A 13642-nucleotide genomic window follows, 5' to 3' on the forward strand; every position below is an offset into this window, starting at 1 on the left:
ATTTTTAGACTCATCAACATAACATCAAGTGGGCTCAAGCTGAAATCATCCACAAGGAGAAACACTGGTTTAGGAGAAAATTCAAAGAAGCCGCATATTTGTTGTCCAACAACGCACTTAACCAAGCTAGCATTGAGATATGTAACATATGGGAACCTCTAATCCAGCGGAACACGACCAACTCCCGCCATACGGTCAGCTCCCGCTGGAAACCACCTGAAGACGATTGTGGATACTAACAATCGAAACATCGTGAAGTAACTTGGTTTGGAATCTTTCAATTTTATATTTTGAATTTTCATTTCTTGTTAATAATTTTTTAATTTTTCAGTTCGTGTTAATAGTTCAATTTTTTTGATTGTTGCTTGTATGTCATATCATTGTAATTTCAGTTTTTTGCTTTATACAATTTTTTTTTCAGCTGAACTTTTTAATTTTTTTACAGATTCTTTCAGGGATTTCAAATCAATTTATATCATATTAGACAATGAAAGTCCGAACTGATGAAATAGTACTTATATGATGCTACAGACAATGCAAAACCTTCACAAGCCAGAATAGAGAACAAGATTGTACTCAAGCTTCTATAATATAAAAAAATTAACGAAGTTGAATCGATAGAGTATCTGTTGAAGTGTAATAAACGACAAACTGAACAGTTCATTTCGAAAAGTTATTGCTTAACATAAACCACTAAAAAGTCCACTTAGTAACTTGCCTTATTCATTAATTTCGTCTACAAATTCAATCAACAGAAAAAAATATAATTGTTTACTTAGCTTTCTTCAGATGATCGACGTAGCAAAAAATATTTCTTTTCAGTCTACAAAACTCAAAAAAAAATCACTTGTGGACAACGCCTCTATCGAAAACAAGTGTGTTAGTTTACTCAGAACTTTATTCAAAGCTAGCGAAAGCCGTTCAGCTGGATAAAAAATAGTGTGAGATGAATGATATTGCATCCACCCAACAATTATGTCAGGAGGATGTCTGAGTTGATAATGAAAATGGAATATGCCCAATTAATGTTCAGTTATCTAACCATGAGTAGGAATGTAAAATTCCAGTGAAAATAATAGAGGACTGAATGAATAAGAGAAATAAATATTGAGCATTTTTTACTAAAAAGTGTATATTGCAAATGTTACTTCACTTCAAAATTCATACTGACCATGAAAAATATGATAAAACTGACATAATGAGAGCAAGTATTTTTATTTTTGCCAAAATGGCTACTCCACTACTACCAACAGGTAAACCAGCTACAATATGATCCTCGATACCACAATGATTTTCCCCTCGTACAATTTTGAATAATCCTTTGTCACCCCAGTGTTCATTCCATGAATTCACTACCAACCAATATGGTACTTTTTCTTCTACGCCCCAACCGATAATTTTAACTGCGTGCTCGCCAATACTGGTTAAATTATCCTCCTGCATTCTGTAGACACCTGAGAAAAACAAGTGTTTATTAACTATTGAAACCGTGGAAAAAGTTACGTATTATCATTTTATATAATATTCAGCAGCTTAAAGTGTATTCTAAATTCAAAATCTCATCAACACTGGTTTTGAATCGAAATATTCAATTTTTTTCATAACAGATTGCCATAAAAAAAGAAGCCTTCTTTTCAAAAACATATGAACTGCTAAAATTTCTACCTATTTGAGTCTTCCATTTTTTGTTATCCTGAAGGAAAAGATATCAATATAGTATACCCAAACTGAATTCAATGAGTAAGTTTTTCCAGGAGGTCAGAGCCGTTAGTTTTATTGATTTTGAGATCGTTTTTTCGAAACAAAGCTTCAGAATATTATAGAATCTAACCTATCATTTTTGACACAAACATTTCATACTCGTGATTCCGTCTAACTCAACACATTTTTCTTATCAAAGCAAATCATTTCTTTGATGAAGCTTTGATGAAGCTCAGTTTTGAGCTTTATCAAAGTTATTATGCAGAACAAAAAGTTGTATGAACTACCCTGAAAATGAAACCGGAAGGTCTCTGAATTTTGCCAAAAAATATTGAATTTCGAGAGATTTTGGATACTTTTAATAGGTCCTCATTTGTCCTCGAATACTGTAGAAAAACATAGGTGATATCTAAGAACACCATTGCAACTGTATTGATGTTGAATTTATAGGAGCTTCCAGTTGAATACTAAGATCCGAAAGCATAACATTCGTAGATCCTGTTAATTTCAGGATTTATAGTAAAGGGTATGAGGGTCGTACGGTCAATAAGGAGTACTTTTTTCAAGTTATGAGCCGCAATACGTAGAAAACGTCCGGTATTGTGAAAAAACAATTCATTGCTCCTAGAATCAGGATAACGCACCTGCTCACTTGTCATTGTTTCTGGCCAAAAAAATACAGTAATCATGTTTCATCCACCGTATGCACCAGATTTGGCCCTCTGCGACTTTTTTCTTCTACCATAATTGATGAAACCCACGAAAGTCCGTACTTTCGCCTTCATTATGAGACGATTAAAGAGATATAAATAGAATAAATTTTTGTGAAAAACTAGTTAGATCGATTTATATTAAATGGAAGGTTTTTTATCGATTCATGAAAGGGTAAACCAAAAAGTGCATATCAGAATTTCTTGGAGAATTGGAAAAAACGCTGATGCAATCGTATTATATTTGAGGGGGAGTACTTTGGAGGGGACAATATAGTAATTGATGAATAAATAAATAGTTTTTGAGAAAAATGAAAATCCACCTCAGTTTTCGAATTATACTTTTTACATGACTTCAAACAGGAATATGTTTGAAAAAGATTTATTCGTGAAGTATAACGCAAATCAGAGTAATAACATAAAATTTCATGACATGAATTAATCTGAAAAACGCATTTTTTCCGAATGTTTTTTGAGATTTATAATCGAGAGTCGAATTGTCGCATTGTTTTGTGCATGCAGGTGTACTCGCATGGCCAGTGCAGTTGATTCCTCCCTTTATGTGGTGGTCGCATGGCTTCAATGAATATGCTTTACATCCCTGAAATATATAGATAACTGAAAAGCATATGTACACCTGAAAGAGTTTTTTATGGAGAGCTGAGAATTTTCAAAATGAATCAGCTACTGAAATATTTTTTCAGACCATTAAAATGAATTTTTTCAGTTCTCCAAGTTATCCTCCCAATAAGTGACTATTATCCTAACAAGAATTGTTAGACCAGGCCTATGTATTATTCAATAAATATTATCGCAACATTGATTCCAATCATTCACAGTTTTAGACCAATATTATGCATTTCCAGAGAGAAATGAACTTGAAACTATCATACATAGGTACCTCTAAACATCAGACGCACCTATATATAGGGTCTTCTAACAATTGATAACGGCTCTCTTATTGGAGCTACATCTGTCAAATTAGTTGTCATTTATTCAATCTGTTCTGCCAAGTTTTGCTGTTTTGGACGAATACAGTATTCAACAACACGGACAAAAAATAAAATTTTAGCAAAATAGGTGTTCTGTTCTTGTCACCATAATCGTCCTACCGAGGAAATATTCGCAATGTGGTCGATGAATTTGAGTCCACTCTTTCAGTAAACTATCAAAAAACATCCGAACGTCGACGAAACATAAGTTCTGCCTAACACGTCGCCACTGTCTGTTAGAGCATGCAGAAGAATCCGAGGCAGTCGATTTTGCGTTGGTCATAAGAAATCAACCTTTTGCAGACTAAATTTGGGACTATACCAATCCACATGAGATCCAGGAGCGTCCAATACATCCCAAAAAAGTCACTGTTTAGTGTGGATTTTGGGCTGGCGGCGTCATCGGTCCACATTTTTTTGAGAGCGACGTTGGCCAGGATATCACTGTCAACGACGAGTACTATAGTACTTCTTTTGGCCTGAATTGGATGATCTGGACACCAACGACATGTGGTTTCAACAGGCTACATGCCACACAGCTCATGCCACATTGGATATTCTGCACGTGCGATTTGAGGGCATGATCATCTCAAGTGGAGGTAACGTGGACTAGCCACCAAGATCTTTCGTTGTGATTTGATCCTATTAAAGTTATTCTTGTGGATTTTTCTCAAGCCGCAGTGAAATGTGAATAAGCCACAAAACACATCGGTCCTCATAGCCAACATATTCCATGCCATACGTCAAATTCAGCCTGATCTATGCGCCAGAGACAGAAAATTGAACATTTCAGATGCGCTCCACCCAGAGAAGCCGTAGCAGAAATTTGAACGATGTTATATTCCACACATAATGGCAGCAAACGAATAATTTTTTTTATTTAAATTTGAAGAAAGGAAGCGCTAAATGAAAGACTCTTCAGAAATAAATATCATAAGAGCTGAAAAATATGAATATATTACGTTATACAAATAAACAAACAGTGTATCTTGATTTTCTCAAGCTGAAACCACAGTTAAATTCAGTCAGTAATTTTCTATGGTCTTGAACAGTGGGGCTTATCAGCCCCCAGAAATATAATATTTTGACAATATTGACAGATATACACATAATTCCAAAGAAATGTGGAGAACTTTGAAGAGACTGGTTAACAATAATAGCCATAATGTCTCGAATTGCATATATTTTGAATCAAATGAGCATAATCGACTATTACCGAGTAACATAGAAATAGCGTGAGGTTTTAATAATTATTTTGTTCATAGTATTAATGATATCGTACAAAGTATTAGCAACACTGAAAGCTGGCACAATGTGAACAATAATTTATATTGTAAATCCGAAAACTTCGAAATGCTCTCTATGATAGATTTGCGGAAAGTAGTTAGTAACCTAGACAATGAATTCTCCATATATGAAACGCTGAACTGTCAAATGATCAAAGAGGTCTTCGAAACCATCGGTCATATTATTCTTAACTCAATTAATACATCTCTATATACAGGAAAAATATCATATAAATTGGAAAGCAGAACTGTTATTCCTATTCCAAAAATAGTAAACACCAAAAAAGCCAGTGAATTTCGACCCATCAATACTTTGCCCTCAATTGAAAAAATTCTGAAAGTTGCTGTATATGATCATATGATCAATTATTACATCACGTCACTAAAAATTCAATTTTGATAGATAATCAATCGGGTTTCCGTAAAAACTTCTCATGTGAAACAGCATTACAGCTCACAATATGTAATATTAAAACTAATTTGGATAACCAGAAATATGTTATGGCCGTATTTTTAGACTTAAAAAGAGCTTTTGAGACAATTGATAGAGAAATTATGTTGTTGAAATTGGCTCAGAATGAGTTTGATGGAAAGGTGTTAGAATGGTTCACTGATTATTTGAACAATAGAAAACAGAAAGTGAGTTTTAAAGATGCACTCTATCAAATGAAAAGGGTATTGATATAGGTGTTCCCCAAGGTAGCATTCTGGGCCCACTTCTTTTTGTTTTATATTTAAACGATATTGGAGTTTTTATTGAATCTGAGCTCATAAACACATTTGCTGGTGATACGTTGCTTATGTGTAGCGATATGAATTTAAATAGAGCTATTCATAAAATGGATAGGATTTTAGGAGCGGTAAATGAGTATTTATGCACTAACAAATTGAAATTAAACGTAACAAAAACAAAAGCAATGATATTTACCACGAAATATAAATACAGTTCTCTAGATGTCAACGGTATAAACCTCAATATCAATAACGAAAAAATTCAAGTTGTGTCATCAGTCAAATACCTTGGTTTTCAAATGGATGTTTTTTCTTTGATTTTGACAATCACTTTCAATATATACATAAGAAAATATCACAAAATTTGTCAATGCAGTCCAAAGTAACAGTTTACAATACCATTATTCAACCACACTTATTGATTATTATACGTCATTATTATTTTTATTCAACCTCAATAAATTAAATATACTACAAAAACTATAAAATCGAGGGATGAGAGTAATCTTGAAAACAAATCGCCGTACTCCCATAAAAAGTATGCTTGATTGTTTGAATTGATTATCAGTTGAAAGTAGTTTTTACAATGGCTCTAGTATACAAAATTGTAAATGGAATGGCACCAGAATATCTCAAAGATACATATCAAATTCAATAAAAATATTCATAACTATAATACAAAAAATTCCAATAATATACATATAAACAGACCAGCATTCGGAAGTTCTAAAAATTTGTTAATGTTTAAGGGCTTCCACGAGTTCAATGAATTACCTGAAGATATAAAAAACTATCCATTTTAAAAGATTTTAAAAGAGCACTTGAAGAATTCAAAAAAAAAGTAATAGAATACAAATTGTATAGTTATGTGGAATTATTTGGGACATTATTGGCTATCATTTATTTGTTTTTTCATTTATTGTTTTTGATTGTTTTCAATTGTTCACTAGGGTATTTGTATCTGTAATGAAACCAAATATTACTGTTTCAATAATAATTTAATATATATATGTACCTATATTTCATTATCTCTGTTTAAATGTTACTTAACATATGATACTGAAATCTTTATATGTAATGTTCACTGTCTGGCTACACGCTAGTTCAAATCTCAAATTGTTCAAATTTAAATTTTTTTTTACATTCATTTTTTTTTATATTTCATTGTGCTAATGTTATTATTACACTCATAGATATGTATATTAGGTTTCCTATTTCGATGAAGATTATTATTGTTATTATTATTATTATTATAGTTTATTAACAATGCCCAGTTTCTATATCAACCAAACTCTGATTTTTTTATATAAACAATATTTCAATTATTTCTAGAAATCCGCAATTCCATGAACATTTCATCAGAAATAATTATCATCTACATCAACGTCATAGTAGATTGACAGCATCAGAAAATCTCCCCATTTGCTTCGGGGTTGAGCTATATAATGAGCTTAGTAAGGACATTAATTCCTCAGATATCAATGTCTTTGAAAGGCGTGTCAAAATTTTTCTATTGCAAAAATCATACTACTCTGTGGATGAGTTTCTCCTTGAATCCTAATTTGATTATGGTTCATTAACTTTTTTTTATGTATGTTTCATATCGACCTTTTTATGTTTGTTTCACCTGTTGAATCAGCAAGTATTTTATGACAATGTTATATTTTCTTTTGTCTAATGTGATTGTGAAGGAAAACTGATTCAATAAATGTTTGATTGATTGATTGATACTCTCACAAATTGTAAAGAGAAAAAGAAGTGGTTAGAAGAACTGAAAAAACATCATTTATAGAAAGAATACACCTGCCATAATTTTTGGAAAATGTAATGAAATCAAATAAGTATTTTACGGAATCTGGTGAAAGTACCAGAGAATAGTAAGAGAATATGCGAAAAAATTTTTTTACAATTCCCTATAAGTATATGAGAGTTGTATATGTACCTTTGATAGGCATCGATTCCGGGTGTGATAATATTATTGTTTTTTTGACGATATTCTTCAAATATCTTCTTTCCTTAAATAAGTTTCATGAATATTTGTTTCAGTCTTATCAACAGAAGTAAATATTTTTTGAGTCATTTCCACGATACGGTTGCTTTACTTTTAGAATTCTCGCTTTGTTGTCTGTTTTACCGACAGTCAAAATTTTTCTTTCATAAAATCATTCTGTTCTTCACAGGCCAAGAATATGGTTTCATTTTGAAATGTATTAAGGTAACATACAACTGATAAATGGGTTATATTTGGGAAAGACTTCCTTTCTTTCACTGGAAATGTATTCAATTACATGTATTCATTGTTTGCACTTCTCCACTTTTTCCTCATTTCTTTCATACTACTTACTTGAGTTGAATTTTGGTAAAGTCCACCGCTGGCAAGACCATCAGTGTACCAATATTCCCATGCTGCTGCGGGATAACCACCATCACAACCATTTCCACATTTTTCTATACCACAACACGATAAAAGATCTTCTGCTGATACTAATATCTGTTTTTCACCATTTGAATGGATGCATATGCGGTCAGACATTGCTTCGACTGCAGCAAAAGCCTATAAAAGAATTATTTGCCAAAAATGGTGTACAATATGAGGAGCTTGTTTCCCTAGTTCTGTTATTGCTAACTAAATTTGAAGATATATAACAAATAATTTTCAACCAGTCATTATTGGTATTGAGCTTTATTATCATTAAAAGGTACAAATTCTCAGATCATATTTTGTTAGCTTCAAAAATTCAGAAAAATCGAAGGTAGTTGATTTCTCAATTTTTACTGGTCGTTAAGTGAATGTCATTATTATGAAACTGTGACAATTGCTGCAGATTATTGAACAAAGTAACTTTCAGTCCGCAACCTTCCTGGGTCGTATAGCCCCCGCTCGTATTCTCTTTTGATGTACCCATTTTTTTAAGCATTTCTCAGGTGATTGAGTTCCTCAGGAAGACTCTAAGGTTCAAAAATCCGTCGTGCTTTCTCAGCTTCTTTTTGTGGTGGTTATAGTTTTTGTTCAGGAACCTGTCTGTGTGTGCTGATTTCCTATATACTCTGTTCACAAAAACATACAAGACTAGAGTCCCTTGAGATTCTTGATAGAAAAGAAGAAGCAATGAACATCAATAAAATCTAGCTACCTGTCCTTACAGGTACCTACACAAACGAGGTCAGGTAATCCAATTAGGAGAAACCAAGCCACGCCCACTAATAATAATATAAAACCAACTCGGGCACTGCCATTGCCAAATCGCCTTTGATAAAATCTGCCGCAGTACAGTAGACAAAGAGCCAGGCATAAAACCCTGTAGCCCTCGGTCATAAAACCCGGAAATTACACATTCACTTAACAGTTCACCTTTGGAATTGAAGCAAATAAAAGGAGTCAAAAAATGAGTGTGGATATATAAAGTATTCATGTGAAAATTAAAAAGTAGTATAATTCAACCATAATAACTTATAATCATTTAACAGAGATATCTTATATTATTTGATTGTGTTAATGTATAAACCTTATTCTTAATTTTGAATGTTAATGGATGATAGTGTTTTGTGCCCACAAATAATAAATAAATAATATGAGCAACAACAAACATAAAATTTAAACCCTGTTAGGCAGTGAATCTGGAGATGGAAATGATGAAATACTTCATATAATAAATGCTGTAAGTGTGACATCATTCAGTAGAAATGTCGATGATTTAACTACTAAGTTGAATGCTGTCCTACATACTATAGTCGATAAATCCATATCTATCGACAAATGCACTTGTTGAGGATGGTTCTGTTGGATTGACATCCAAAGCCTTAGAGTTTCATTCAATAAACCACGCAGATTTTGTATCACGACCGAGGAATGCATTTAGGAATAATACGAAGATTTTGAATATCATTATATCGATGGTTCATTAAATAATGAGAGTTAAAACCATCGTATGAATTTGATATGTATTATAAATAAACATCATTGTTTTTTTTGAGAAATTTAGTTTATTTCTAGAAAATAGAAAAAAAATTGTTTGGTCGTTGCAAGCTATCAAAACCTACGATGTTATCCAATAATGAACTTATATTATTAACAGGAGAATGGAGAATCAATGGGTTGTTTGTAGTGATTTTTGTGAAAATTTCATCACCTAGTAATTTAAAATTGAATGATTGATTGAGTACCTACATTTGTTGGAAAAATATAACTCTTGAAAAAATATAAATGATAAGGCAATGATACCATTTATCGTAATGGATTTCAAGTATTTCTGAGATATTGCGTTATGTAATATTAGTTGATAGCAAAAGTTTGTTTCGACACGTGTTTCGTAATAGATGTCTCAAGAATTTACAATAAACTGAATTAATTAGTTTTAATATGGATTTTCAAGTATCGTCCAGTTCTATTCAATTAATGTGTATATATATATATATATATATATATATATATATATATATATATATATATATATATATATATATATATATATATATATATATATATATAATTGTTTTCACAGAATAATTCATAAAGTGTCAAAGAATCTTATAAAATTTGCCAAAATTATCACATGGGCTCCTTTTTACTAAATTCCAATAATAAAATCAATTCTTGATTCAATAGTTAGGTTGATCATTGTAGTAGCTTCGTTGTTTCATTCTTATTATTTTGTCAACTTATTCAGGATGCACAAACTGACGTATTAATTTCCATTGACCATAATATATGCTCCGTTCAGCCACTTTTTCTCCTTGAATGAAACTAATGTCAGGATTTTCTTGGCATTATACAGAGTGTTTCCTGACTACGGTACGAAACTTCCAAGGTTGACTCGTTGGGTCGTTTAAAAAAAAGTTCTCATGAACATATGTCAGGAGTTAATACGTTTCTGACATACCAGGCGTTGAAGTTAAAAAAAACCGGTACATATTCATAAAATATCATGAATATCTTTACACCGATTTGGTTGAAATTTGTTACAGTTATTTGAAAAGGCACTTATTAGCCCCTTACTAGATTGAAATCATTAGGTCCACTGGAGTCCCAGTGAGCACCACACCCAACAATATTGAGAAAAAAGTACCCCACTGACTTGTTGTTTTCAATTGTTTTTCATTATTCAACTGGAAATACCACATTTACGTCTCTTGTGTTTTTTCCATTTCTAGCTTCGTTTTCGAGAAAAAAAATTAGGCCACTCTGCATATCATGAACACCTGCTTTGGAAACCAGCTGACAGTGATAGTGTTGTCATATCAATGAAAGTCAGAGTCGTCAATTAGTCGTCACTAACGCTGAAATGGATGACATGGATCATCAAATAGCAACGCGGAAGAACACAGAGAGTTTACCAGGACAGTAATTCCATGTGCTAAAATATTCAGAACTGAGAGTTTTGATAAAAATGCAGGTGGTGGAAGACCACAAACTGTAACAAAGCCTGAACTGAAAGGAGCTATATTTGATGTCATAGAAGAAGATCCTTCAAATAGTACTAGAAAGATTTTACTGCAGCTGGAAGTCAACCGAAAAACCGTATGGACGGTTCTACTGTACCTATATTACCTTCAGCGGTTCCAAGCTCTACTGCTTCGAAATTTTCACTCAAGATTGATGTTCTGCATGTGGTTGATTCATACTATGGTTCATAATAATCTTTTACCAGATATTTCATTCAAGAACGAAGCAAATGGTTCATAATAATGTTTTACCAAATATTTCATTCAAGAACGAAGCAAATTTTCCACGGCATATTTTTATAAACTTTGACAATCACCATTTTTGGGCCGACAAAAATATACACGTTTCAACAATTGTCGCTGAACGTTTGGGTAGGAAAGATTGGTGCCTACCACTACCACCAAGATTAACGGGTAAATCCTTCACGTACTTAATGCGAGATCATACCCATTCTGTAAGAATATGTGCCGGTACTTGTAAGAGGTAGCATGTGATTTATGCACGACGGAGCTCCAGCTTATTTTCTTACTCATCAGCATCTCGACATCACCTACCCTAATCGCTGGATTAGACGTGCAGGACCTCAAAATTGGCCAGCTCGCAGTCCTGATATCAGTCCTCTATATTCTTGTTTATAAAACTCATGTACTAGAATAACTCGGGGCATTGAAAAGTTGACAACTGCAATGTTATAAGGAATACTCCAGGTATTTTTGAATATGTCAGACAATCAATAACAAATCGATTGTAGTCGTGTATTTTATCAGGAGGTGGACATTTTGCTCATTTACTTCGAGGTCGTAATTGCTTTTATTCACTTTTGGTTTTTATTTTATGTTGGTCATGGATACTTTTTAGAAGTAATTTTTTTTCTTGAACACGAAGATTGATATGAAGAAATCACAGGCGACGAAAAAGTTGTATTTTCAGTCGCTCAATCTAAAAAAATAAAAAACTACAAAAAAGTCAGTAGCGTTCTTTTCTCTCAATATTGTTGGCTGTGATGCCCATTGCGACGCCACTGGACCTAATAATTTCACTCTAGGTCAGGCTTAATAAGCGCCTTATCACTTCAAATAACTGTAGCAAATTTCAATCAAATCGGTGAAAGGATATTTATGATATTTTATAAATGCCGTTTTTTTTAAACCTCAACGCCCTGTATCTCAGAAACCAAGCAACTCCGTATATACATATGTTCATAGAAACAAGTCTAGTGAGTTTAAAAAACTGTGTTAACTCTGTCTAGTGTTCCACTGATTAATCGTTATTTATGTATTGAAGATAATAAATAATCAGTGTTAAAGTCAATATGGAGCTCTGGCAAAGATACTGAATGAAATTCAGTTGAAAAAAGTTATCTAGTGTGTTCTGCATATACATTTCGAAGCAAAATATGAATTTCAAATTTATTCTGGATAAAATTTTGAAAACATCTTTTTTTCTTCAAGTCATTGAGAACTATTTCACTTACAATTAAGCGAAATTTATGGATATAGCCGTTACGTTACCATAATAGAATTCATCATGAAAAATGAAACTTTCTGTTTTTTACCACTTATATTCGTAACTACGAATATAACTAATAGAATACAGTAATACAATTATTATTTTAGTTTGAAAATGTCTTCATAGGGCGAAACTGTAGTAATATTAGTTACAAATAAAAGTGTTGAAAAAACGTGGAAAGTTTCATTTCTCACTTTTCACATAGAAAGTTTCATTTCTCATCTCTGTTCGTACCTGGACCAGCAAAAACAAGTCGATGTAGTTTATTTAGACTTTCAAAAAGCCTTCGATCAAATAAACCACTATGTGCTTCTCAGCAAATTGACAAAATTTGGACTGTCTAACCTAGTTAACAGTCTAACCTAGTTATCTAGTTAACAGAAAACAATTCGTCGAATATGAATCTTTCAAATCGGCTCAGTACGTAGTTACATCCGGGGTACCACAAGGTTCCAATCCTGGACCTCTTTTATTTTTAGTTTCTATTAATGACTTGGCAACCTCTTTGAATATTCCTAGCCTACTATTTGCAGACGACCTGAAGCTATATTATAAAATCGACGACATTACTGACTGTCAACGTGTACAACATGAATTAGATGTAATCAAACTTTGGTCTAACGATAATCGTCTGCAACTGCACTACGTCTGCATTATTTGTAACTTTTTATGTTGCAATTCTACGTATATGAATATTTTACATATACTTTGTTTCAACATTTACTTTTATACATTTCTATATTCCATTATTTTTAATATTTATTTCATATATACTCTGTAATAATAGCATTTCCTCTAACTGAGTACTCCTGTTGAAATTAAATCGCTTTTTTTAATCCAGATCAGAATCTCAACCATAGTTGAATTCAACTGTAATCTACTATCATGACTATACTCACCCAACAAGATCCGCAGTTTGCTTGATCTCTAATCATATGAATCGATTCGCAGTTGGACCATTTTTTTCTTGCATCAAAACTTTCGGGAATTTCAGTATCATCCTTCTCATCGTGATATCGAACAGGTAAGCTCCCAAGTTTATTTTCGGGCCTTAAAACTCCAAGCAAATTTTTGATATCCGATAATGTCATGGAATCATCAAAAAATCTCCTAGCTTTCCATGTTAAGCTTTGTTTGTTGATGTTTTCTATATATTCGTCTGACAATTCATCGAGAGTATTGCCAGCAACGACTAACCCTATAAAGAAGAAAAGAAGTGAAACTCGCATTTTTAGAAATTGAAAACACTTTCTATTCATGTTATAGCAA

General features: G+C 32.6%; 1 protein-coding gene across 1 annotated transcript; it reads right to left on the bottom strand.

Annotated features, from left to right (window-relative positions):
• Positions 1–1105: 1105 nt before the first annotated feature.
• Positions 1106–13642, bottom strand: LOC111506936 (cathepsin B). The gene is made up of 4 exons (XM_074172238.1): positions 13273–13642; positions 7766–7975; positions 2864–3012; positions 1106–1507 (listed from the first exon to the last, which is right to left on the bottom strand). Exons 1-4 carry the CDS (start codon positions 13630–13632, stop codon positions 1162–1164), a joined length of 1065 nt encoding a protein of 354 aa, XP_074028339.1. The 5' UTR covers positions 13633–13642; the 3' UTR covers positions 1106–1161.

The sequence above is a fragment of the Leptinotarsa decemlineata genome, unplaced genomic scaffold (assembly GCF_025532065.1).
Source record: "Leptinotarsa decemlineata unplaced genomic scaffold, Ldec_3_MD MMD2_tig00000035_RagTag_RagTag, whole genome shotgun sequence".
NCBI classification, from domain to species: domain Eukaryota; kingdom Metazoa; phylum Arthropoda; class Insecta; order Coleoptera; family Chrysomelidae; genus Leptinotarsa; species Leptinotarsa decemlineata.

What these genes read in the sequence shown, in the direction of transcription:
- LOC111506936 (XM_074172238.1), bottom strand. Translation starts at nt 13,632, where the DNA reads ATGAATAGAAAGTGTTTTCAATTTCTAAAAATGCGAGTTTCACTTCTT. An exon ending in CAAACTGCGGATCTTGTTGG is followed by an intron (nt 7,976 to 13,272) that starts GTGAGTATAGTC and finishes ATTCTTTTATAG; the next exon opens with GCTTTTGCTGCAGTCGAAGC. An exon ending in AAAACATTCGGAAAAAATGC is followed by an intron (nt 1,508 to 2,863) that starts GTTTTTCAGATT and finishes TATAAAATGATA; the next exon opens with ATACGTAACTTTTTCCACGG.